The sequence below is a fragment of the Enhydra lutris genome, unplaced genomic scaffold, assembly GCF_002288905.1.
Source record: "Enhydra lutris kenyoni isolate GAN:26980312 unplaced genomic scaffold, ASM228890v2 scaffoldscaffold82, whole genome shotgun sequence".
Taxonomy (NCBI): Eukaryota; Metazoa; Chordata; class Mammalia; order Carnivora; family Mustelidae; genus Enhydra; species Enhydra lutris.
This window is the reverse complement of record NW_019154166.1, coordinates 4,512,816-4,523,541: the sequence shown is the minus strand read 5'-3', so window position 1 is coordinate 4,523,541 and position 10,726 is coordinate 4,512,816. Positions and strand designations below refer to the sequence as shown.

The 10,726-nt window shown below is 41.7% G+C and overlaps 1 protein-coding gene across 1 annotated transcript in view; it reads left to right on the top strand.

The window, feature by feature from the left end:
• LOC111161092 (myosin-2-like) overlaps positions 1-10,726 on the top strand; it is a 38,537-nt gene that overhangs the window by 2,096 nt on the left and 25,715 nt on the right. Inside the window, exons 4-20 of the mRNA XM_022524575.1 lie at positions 84-227; positions 1,650-1,806; positions 2,871-2,898; positions 2,982-3,096; positions 3,185-3,277; positions 3,676-3,739; positions 3,860-3,958; positions 4,574-4,677; positions 5,238-5,376; positions 5,733-5,851; positions 5,940-6,089; positions 7,228-7,398; positions 7,500-7,809; positions 8,428-8,501; positions 9,337-9,424; positions 9,524-9,641; positions 10,679-10,724. Coding sequence (XP_022380283.1) covers positions 84-227; positions 1,650-1,806; positions 2,871-2,898; positions 2,982-3,096; positions 3,185-3,277; positions 3,676-3,739; positions 3,860-3,958; positions 4,574-4,677; positions 5,238-5,376; positions 5,733-5,851; positions 5,940-6,089; positions 7,228-7,398; positions 7,500-7,809; positions 8,428-8,501; positions 9,337-9,424; positions 9,524-9,641; positions 10,679-10,724 — 2,019 coding nt within the window. The remainder of the gene's footprint in view (positions 1-83; positions 228-1,649; positions 1,807-2,870; positions 2,899-2,981; positions 3,097-3,184; positions 3,278-3,675; positions 3,740-3,859; positions 3,959-4,573; positions 4,678-5,237; positions 5,377-5,732; positions 5,852-5,939; positions 6,090-7,227; positions 7,399-7,499; positions 7,810-8,427; positions 8,502-9,336; positions 9,425-9,523; positions 9,642-10,678; positions 10,725-10,726) is intronic.

The window sequence follows — 10,726 nt, the reverse complement described above, 5'->3', positions numbered from 1 at the left end:
AGCCCCTGGAGCTGGCCCCGTCCTATCAGTTCTTGTGTTTGGTCTCTCGACTCACCTGAGCCGTTATCGTCCCCGTTTGCCAGACTCTGACAGTGAAAGATGATCAAGTCTACCCCATGAACCCTCCCAAGTACGACAAGATCGAGGACATGGCCATGATGACCCACCTGCACGAGCCCGCCGTGCTGTACAACCTCAAAGAGCGTTATGCAGCCTGGATGATCTACGTGAGTGCCTCCCCGGCCCAAGTGGTTTTTATAGCCATGACCTTGGACCTGCCAGCCCATTACTTCCACTGTCATATAAATGGATCAAAAGCAGTGACCCATTTTGCTTTCACTAGTGCTGTAACTAGTCATCGCACATGTTAACTAGCTAGCACATCAGTTAGTTAACGAGTTACAAGGTCCACTAGTGCTGTTGTAAGGCATAACACAAGAGCCAGTACTTGATCCTTTGTCTTCCCATCCAAAGCTGGGCAAGGCCATTGTCCATGTGGAGTGGGTTGGCCACATGTCCCCTGAGCAAACACGGGAGCAGCTACTGTTTATACCTCAGCAACCCCCCACCCTGTTCTAGTTGTAGAATCATCCAGGGGGAAATGATACACTTACACTTCAATGCATAAAAATGTTTTTAAAGACCAAATTTTGCTCATTTTCAGAAAGCTTCCAGAAGGACAGCAATTTCTATCTGTGTGTTATGGTCCCCTGTACACGAAGGCCACCCCCTGGAGGAAGCCTCCCATCTTCCCCAGGTGGAGTGGGGTGTCCTAGTCCTATGGTCTCTGCCCCAGCCCCAGCTCTGATGGTCCATCCCTTCACACGTCTTCCCCCAGCACAGACCGTAGACCAGGAGCTTCCCAAGGAATGTACCTCACCCTTCATTCCAGGTGCCTTGCAGGGGTCTGGCACATAATACACAATTGAACTTACTACATCACGTTGACAATTTTGTGTAGTTCAGCCGGTGCTGACGCTCAGCCAGACAACACCCACACAGGTGTCCCTCGTGATTAGGGTTAGCATCTGTTCTGACTGGTCCATGCCCGTTTTACTCCAGTTGTTTAAGATTTTGAAATGTTCCCTGTTTAATCATGATGTACTTACATCATTTTGGGTTCTGTGTCTTTATAGCTTAATAGTGTTCTGCAAATGTCGCCCCAGGATTGCTGGATCCTTAATTACATGCCTGCATCATACTGTCTTAGGATTGCCACAGTTCCCCTAACCAACTCTTTATAATTGGGCACTTCAGTTGTGTCCAAACTTCTGTTTTCATGCATCTGAACGATCTTAATGCTGCAAAGGAAATACACACATATCTCCTAAAACACAGTAAAAATGTCTCACCCTACACATTAAAAAAAAAAAAAAAAACCCTCAAAAACAAAAAACAAAAATCCTTTGGAGCTCCTATTATCCAAAAATCATTATGCTAAGTCCCAAGAGGAACAATAAAAAGTCAAAACTGTGAGCCCTTCCTTCAAGGATCTTGCTATCTCACTGTTGAAAGTTCCAACTAATTTTCATGCCAATGCCTTCAGGAAATGTAGGATACTTCCTTAAAGTGCTCCTTTGAGTCAGAATTCGTTTAACAAGTGAATTGCACACCTGACGGGAAAAGCTCTTTCTCATTCCCTTGGGTAGACCTACTCGGGCCTCTTCTGCGTCACCGTGAACCCCTACAAGTGGCTGCCGGTCTACAACCCCGAGGTGGTGACCGCCTACCGAGGCAAGAAGCGCCAGGAGGCCCCGCCCCACATCTTTTCCATCTCTGACAACGCCTACCAGTTCATGTTGACGGGTGAGTTAAATGCTTTGTGTGTGCATAATCTTTTTGGAACCACAGGAGAGAGAGACACTAACGGTCTTGGGATGCTCTTTGAGCCCCCTCGGTTGGGCTGGTGTTTTGGTGAGGGAGGCGGTCCAGGAAGGAGGGGGTGTAAAAGATGATTTGCAATCCTTACCATCACACAATTGCTCATGGTCTCTTCAACTTCTAAAAGGCAACAGAGGTTGGCCATAGTGAGAGAATTTGTTTTTGAATGACTCAGAAACTAGAAAAGCTTGAGCAAAAATGACAAACGTTTATGTGTGTGCACACACGCAATCACACGTACAAACTGTGCTCCCATTGCCAAGAGCCAAAATCTGGAAGAGTACAATCTGCCCCTGTCTTATCCTCAATGTCAGAAACTGTGACCAATGAATGCCCTCTCTATTAGGGAGGGCATAAATGCTCCTATCCTGAGCCAGCCTCCATGCGCTCCAGATTTTAAGGTGTATTTGGTATTAAAACAGCTTTGCCATGAATCTTCTCCCTGGAAGACTACCTCAGCCAGCCTAGTCCTAGCTAACTGGGGAAAGGACTTAGAGAACTCGTCTTTGAAGAGAGTAAAACAAACCTTTCCCTCACACTATGACTAAAGCCGTGATTACTTCCAAAGCTACCACCTGTGCTGTATTTACCCCATCCTGCATGTTAAAATGCTTACTTTTCATGAGTTCTTACACCTACAATAAACACTCACTATTCACTGCTAGAGTTGTCATCTAAACCCAAGTGAAGGCTCAGTCCACTTCTGATATGTCCTTAGTGACAGAATATTACAAAAAAAAAAAAAAAAAAAAAAGTCCGGTGTTTTGTTGCAGTGTTCTGTTTAAACAGATGCACATGCCCTGAAGTCAGAGGTGGGGTGTGGGGAAGTACTGGGGTACATGGAAGGGGCACTGGAAAAGCCCTAGGGATTGCAAAGGCCAGTCTGAAAAATACTAAGTTTATTCCATTTTACTTTACTCACGGTTTACAAAAATACAAAACAAAAACCAAAACCCCACTATTAAATGTCTATGATTTCTCTCTTGTAGACCGAGAGAATCAGTCAATCCTGATCACGTAAGTAAATTTTATGCTTTCTTCTCATGGCTGCGATGGTTGCCAGGTTTGGAACTTCATCTCACTTAGTTTTTGTTTGACAGCGGAGAATCTGGTGCGGGGAAGACTGTGAACACCAAGCGTGTCATCCAGTACTTTGCAACAATTGCAGTCACTGGGGAGAAGAAGAAGGAGGAAATTACCTCTGGCAAAATTCAGGTGGGTCTGCGGCCAGACTCTAGACTCTCAGGGCTCTTGGAAAGTCTGGAGCCCTAGATGGAGGTAAGGACCGCTCTTGCCTTTGCAGGGGACCCTTGAAGATCAAATCATCAGCGCCAACCCCCTACTGGAGGCCTTTGGCAACGCCAAGACCGTGAGGAATGATAACTCCTCTCGCTTTGTAAGTTGCAGACACAAGTACGGGCACTGTTCACTGGTCACAGTATATGGGGTGTTTGTGAATATGTTCTTTAAATCTTTTTCGTTCACATTATACTGCATCGGGCTTCTCCTTTCCCTCTGAGCATGTAATAACATGGATCCGAGTCCCATCTAAAAAGATATGTGACCCTATATCTGAGTTCTTTCTCACCTGTCATTACCTACAATTATTTACAATATGAAAATCAAAGATAAAATTCTTTTACCTAAAGAAACAGGAGATATACCTTTTCTGACTCATACAATCAGTCTCTGGATTGATTTAATATCAACCCATTAGCATTCCAAGTATATTGAGTTTCCCAAAGATTTGATATGATTTGAAAACAAAGTAGTAATATTAGTTTTCCTTTCAAGGGTAAATTCATCAGAATCCACTTTGGCACCACAGGGAAGCTGGCTTCTGCTGATATTGAAACATGTGAGTGCTTGGATCTCCTTTATAGTCATTTCTGCTTCCTATAACCTACAAAGTCAACCCAAAGTAAAATGTGCATCCCACATGAATTTTTGTATTGCCCTGTTGGTTATTTCCTTCCAGATCTGCTAGAGAAGTCTAGAGTTACTTTCCAGCTTAAGGCTGAAAGGAGCTATCATATTTTTTATCAGATCACATCGAACAAGAAACCAGAACTAATTGGTAAGAAATGTCATAATCCCTTTCTAGAATGATTGCACCAGCCCCTCTCCATCTCCTAGTATTCCATGACTGAATTTTGTCAGTTTTATCACCTTGATTTCAAAAGTAGTTTTGTGAGTTTATTGTGATTATAGAAATGAAAAGCAAAAATTTAGCACCTTCAAATCCTATCACTATGAAATAACCACTGTGAACACTTGGGTGAATATCATTGTACTCATTTTCTGTACATATAGATACTCAGACATACAGTAACTGGAATCCTATGTCAGTGTTCTTCTGTGATATACTTTTTTCATCGAGCAATACCGTATCATGGTTTTTTTCCATGTCACCAATTATAGCTCCACATTATTATTTCTAATGGTTGCATCATGTTATATTCTAGAGATAAGCATAACTTATTTAGCAATACCTTTTAAAGGATATTTAGGTTGTTTCCAATTCTGGATTTTTAATAGTCAGCACTGTGCTGATCATTCTTACAGATATAACTTGTCCCAGTATGTGATAATCTTCTTGAGCTTTATAGATTGTCTTAGACTTTGTCTAGATATCTCTTGTTTTAATGAAGGGGTTCATTCTGCTTACCTTTTCTCTGTTCCATGTATTTAGAAATGCTTCTGATCACCACCAACCCATATGACTACCCATTTGTCAGTCAAGGGGAGATCAGTGTGGCTAGCATTGATGATCAAGAAGAACTGATGGCCACAGATGTAAGTGCAACACAAGAAACTCAGAATGATGATGTTGGGTTAGAGCAATGGTCCCTCCAGATAAATATTCAGTTTCTAGTAGAAATAGCAAAAGAGGGTTCAAAGTTGAGCACGGATGTGCCACCTGAAGTCAGCCAAAAAGATGAAGATGTGCCCCCACAACACGTGACTTTTAAAGGTCTATCATTTCTGAATTTATCTAAACCACATTTTTTTTTTTGGGTAATCTACATGAATGAGATCCATACCACTTCTCAAAAACAATAAGTTCCTTAAGTTTACTATCTTGTTCTCTATCTTAAGTTTCCTTCTTCAATCTGCTAGGGTTTGCAGATATAGGGTCTGCACCTATAATTCTAAAGCTCAGTGCTGGCCTTTGGTTGATTAACTCCCACTAGCCTTTGGTTAATCAACAGCCCTCTCTAAAGTGTTCCTTGCACCCCCATCAGCAATGATAATTTCCTCAGTTTGACCAACATGTCAGGAATCAGAATGTGAACAATGCATAGTAAGCATGTGGATCATAAACCTAACAGTTATTCTCTTGGTTATATTGGCAGAGCGCTATTGATATTCTGGGCTTCACTAATGATGAGAAAGTTTCCATCTACAAGCTCACAGGGTCTGTGATGCATTACGGGAACTTGAAGTTCAAGCAGAAGCAGCGGGAAGAACAGGCTGAGCCAGATGGCACCGAAGGTAACCAACTAAGTCATCCCCGATTTTTTGTTTGAAAATCACATTCTTAACTTGTTACCCTTGAGTTTTTCAAGGAAGACAAAATCATTTTTAAGAATTGAGTTTTAAAGTATACCCAGATAATATAGTATGTGAAGCATTGTGTTAAATAGATGTTTTCTATCATCTATGAAGTTCCTTAGGGCACACTACCCATAATAAAAGTCTTGAACTTAGTGAAAAAGAAATGGGTAAGAATGCTCAAAGAGATATTCTGAAAACACTGCACAAAATGTCTGTAGCTTAAAAACATTTTTTTTGAGAAAATGGGTTGCCTTGGGCCATAATAACATTGTTTTATCCTTTCTTCCTTTCAGTTGCTGACAAGGCGGCCTATCTCCAGGGTCTGAACTCTGCTGACCTGCTTAAAGCCCTCTGCTACCCCAGGGTCAAGGTTGGCAATGAGTACGTCACCAAAGGCCAGACGGTAGAGCAGGTAGGTGCATAATTCAAATTCACAGGCAGGAATCAAGCATTTTTACAGTCCTCTGATAACCTCAAGAGATATATTTTTGTTTTTCAAGGTGACCAATGCTGTGGGTGCTCTGGCCAAAGCCATCTATGAGAAGATGTTCCTGTGGATGGTCACCCGTATCAACCAGCAGCTGGACACCAAGCAGCCCAGGCAGTACTTCATCGGGGTGTTGGACATCGCCGGCTTTGAGATCTTTGACGTGAGTTGGTAACTGGTTGGTAAGGGGATTTTACAGTATGGCAACAGAAATATCAATAAGAAGAAATCTGTGAATATTATAACCCTCTCTCACTACTCCCAAAAAGCTATGCTGAACCTTAGAAGAGAATGATGGGGTAACTACTAAGCATTTACTGCAGTGGCAGTCCCCCTTCTATGACAGACCATGCACTTGATGAGCACTCTGAGTTGCTATGGGACCCAAAGAGGGTTAGGAGCCAGCTCAGTGTCAGGGGGAGGAGGTAGCCCTATAACTCTCACAGCGCCAAATGAAGTTAACATAAAAATGTCAAAGTAATCCCGTGAAACATATAACATGTTCTGAATATATGGTGGGGGAAGTCATTGAAAAACACTTAGACAAGACAAGAAGAACAGAGAAAAAAAGAGTAGTAATTTATAAAGTCAGCATTTATTCTCATTAATGGGATATTGTAAGATAAAAATCCCTATTTGATGAAATATAGTTTTCCTGCTTACAGTTTTAGGAAATTTATCTCTTTCTAATTATAAAAGCAAAAGTCGGACATTGTAGAAAATACACCAAATCAAGGGGAAGGGTCCCCTATTAACACCACTATTTATATCAAGTTAATGTTAACATTTTGGTGTCTGGTTTTTGTTGTTGTTGTTGTTGTTGTTTTTTAACACTAGTGTGTTATCGCACTGTATATGATAGCTGGTATCTTGATTTTGTTTTAATTTCCAATGAAGAAGAACAACAGTGTCAATTATTGTCTACTTGCAAAGCAGACACTGGTGATTTCCATACAACAGAGACCCCTCGCAGCCAACTCCAAATAGGTTGCCCATTAGCTCTTAATTGTGTCAATGGAAAATGGAGAAGATAATGGAATAAACATGAAATGATGAAGTGGGAACTCAGAAAAATCCCTGAGTGAGCTTAAGCCAGTGCAGGGCAAGAGCTTTAATATGATCTAGGATTCTGTAGTAAAATGGCAGCAGAGAAAACAATAGATTTCATAGTGCTTCCGGGTACCATGATTTTGATATCTGTAATCTAAAGGCTATTCGACATATATTTTTAAATTAAGAAGTCCTACATTTAAAAATGCTCAACTTGCTCAAGAGAAAAGCGAACTCATGTATTTATTTAGTTCAACAGCCTGGAGCAGCTGTGCATCAACTTCACCAACGAGAAGCTGCAACAGTTCTTCAACCACCACATGTTCGTGCTGGAGCAGGAGGAGTACAAGAAGGAGGGCATCGAGTGGACCTTCATCGACTTCGGGATGGACCTGGCTGCTTGCATCGAGCTCATCGAGAAGGTCTTCTGAACTGTCCACTCAGTAACGTCTTCTCATAAACTCCTTGGCACATCTTACAGCTCATATTTACCCTATATGCATTTTGTTTTGCTTTAATGTAGCCCATGGGCATCTTCTCCATCCTGGAAGAAGAGTGCATGTTCCCCAAGGCCACAGACACCTCCTTCAAGAACAAGCTGTATGAACAGCATATTGGAAAGTCGGCCAACTTCCAGAAGCCCAAGGTTGTCAAAGGCAAGGCTGAGGCTCACTTCTCACTGATCCACTATGCCGGCACCGTGGACTACAACATCACCGGCTGGCTGGACAAGAACAAGGACCCCCTGAACGAGACCGTGGTTGGGCTGTACCAGAAGTCTTCAGTGAAAACTCTAGCTTTCCTCTTCTCTGGGGCTCAAACTGCTGAAGCAGGTAATATTCAAGAATCCTAACACTTTCTCTAGGTATTCCAAAAAGTGCTGTTAGTTTGAGGCTGATCTCATAACCCTGCCAGAAGGATTGCAGAGCCAGATCCATTGTTCTTCCAAGTTTTGACTAAGTAGGCTGCGTTATAATCATACATTTGTGTCTCACTTACTGCAAAGGGTTAGAGAGAAACTGTTATGATCTCAACCAATGAAAAGCCTCAGCTTCTATGATTCTTTCCTACTTCTTCCTCCACGTCTGCTGGATATTGAGTATCTGGGGATATTTAAGACAATGGAATGACAACCTTCTGCCTATCTAGACTAGCTTCTATTAATGATTTTTGAAGTTATTTTGTCTCCACATGTCCTAACATTAAGGATCCATTTTTATATGGTGAAGTGAATGCCCTTTACTTCATCTTCTAATGGAAGAAAAAAATCACAAATAGTGGATACAAGCTTAGTTGACAGCTAAGTGTCATTTGGGCTCCAGTGGAGAGGCCAGTAGTGTCCAAAAACTGCTCCATCAGATGCGTGCAGAAATTGGCAATAAACAAGCAAGAAATAGCCCTGTCAGTTCAAAACCACACTTGAATGACACCTTTTCTTATTTGCTCTCCAGAGGCGAGTGGTGGTGCCAAGAAAGGTGGCAAGAAGAAAGGCTCTTCTTTCCAGACCGTGTCTGCCCTTTTCAGAGTAAGGAAGAAACTGTTTTTGACACTCCCCACTTCCTTTAGGAATTTGTTTTTAAAACCACAGAGTTCTTTCCACAAGTCACTGAGGAAGACTGACACTGATTAATGATATCTGTTAATCTAGTTTTGGAGAGAAGACGTTCAAATTACTCAGAAATTATTAGCTCATCTTTCATGCCAAGGAACACAATGCCAAATATTTTATAGGAAATTTTATAAAACTGAATATTCTACCATTCATAGTCTGGCTGAGTCATAAGACTAAGCAATGAATGACATGGTACTCAGAGAGATTAAATTAACAGTAAGGCTAATGAAAATCTAGCAGCTAGCCTATAGGAAATTTAATAGGGTATTCTTGTCCTTAATCTGGTCAGTCCTCAATTATAGCTGGTAAGATTGTTCCCCTTTAGATAACATTTATGCCCTAAGAGTTAACTGGGTTAGAAAGGAGAGCTATGTTTATGAGAAAAAGCAGTGTGGTGCAGGCTCACATGTCGTCCCTGGAGAACCATGGAGCCGGGTAGAAGAAAGTGTGGTCATCTTGTATAAGAAAGCAATGGCCTTGTAAGTGTATGTGGGAAGCCATGGACCAGGGAGGAAGTACGGCCTGTGTCAAGCTTCTTCCCATATGTAACTCCTTCCAACTCAAGGGGAGAAAGAGGTAATGAGGAGAAACCTACATCTCTGGAGAAGGATAGCAAGCTATTACTTTACATGGAAATGATCCATACCGGTCATTCAACTCAGCCATAAACATCGAACTTATAGACATCGCCAAATGCCCACAACCATGGCGAAAGTTGGGGATAACGGGCTCTTTCCTGACCTTACAGGAGAACTTGAACAAACTGATGACCAACCTCAGGAGTACCCATCCTCATTTTGTGCGCTGTATCATCCCCAATGAAACAAAGACTCCCGGTAAGAAGCTCTAGAGTGAAGGCACAAAGCAGGACTGCCACATTTCCTTTAAAAACAACAACAACAACTCTGCAGTGTAATCCATATGTATACTTTCAGGGGCCATGGAGCATGAACTTGTCCTGCACCAGCTGCGGTGTAACGGGGTGCTGGAAGGGATCCGCATCTGCAGGAAGGGGTTCCCAAGCAGGATCCTTTATGCAGACTTCAAACAGAGGTCAGACTCTCTGACTTATGGTACATCTTGAAGTTTAGTATAAATATATTTATTGCAAACAAAATAATTTGGTGAAAAAAATATGCCTCTATTCATGTTTAATTTGCCACAAAAAAGAGTGAAAAATCATAAGCCTCAAAAACACCCTTAAAATATAGATATACCACCTATTTTGCACTCCAGACTTATCATGGGCTTTATTGAGCTCCTGGTACAGCTCGTAGATAAACCCATTAACCTCAATAATTAGGAGAACTACCATTTTTTTCATGTGTAACATTTAAGTACTATCAACACCTCCTCTTATAGATGAATAAACTGAGACTCATGAGATTAAACTATCTGTCCAAAGTCACATGGGTGCTGGTAGCTAGGCTAGGAAACTCTGAGTCATTTTTTGTTATTTCTTGCTTTCCCAGGGTTTCCAGAACCATCACAATACAAGCTCCTCAGCAACTCTTTCTCCTCCCTAGACAAGCCCATCTTGGGAATCAAATAAGAGGCAAAGGGACAAGAGGCTGGTGGCAGCTCCAGGGAGCTGCCCCCTCCTAAGGGTGGGACTGGTGGAGTGGGCAGAGAACTTCAGTGTACAAAACCCAAAGCACCATTACACATTTATTGGGGTGATCAGGATAGTTTCTCCTACCTGAACTGGATCTTCCTACCCAATTCCTCACTAAAAATTTTCCTTTCTGGGACTCAGGATCATAAAAATCAAATGAATCTAGCCAGGAAAACATGTCACATTTCATTGGTTATCTACACCTAGATGCGAACAAGATCATAGGATCCTTTCCTGAGAACAAGTTCTGATGACGCAGAAGGGAAAGTCTGCAACTGTGCAGGAGGGTGGAATGGAATGAAAACTCTTGGTGCTAGCCTGACCACCGATGTACCTAAAGTCCGTCCTGAGAACAAAGAAGGATACTTTTCTTTAAAGCTCTGATTTTCTAAATAGAGGTCATTTAATGTTTATCTGCTATTAGTGTCATCATAAATCAACTTTTTTAAAAAAAAAACTATATTTACTTAAACAGGTACAAGGTATTAAATGCAAGTGCTATCCCCGAAGGACAGTTCATTGA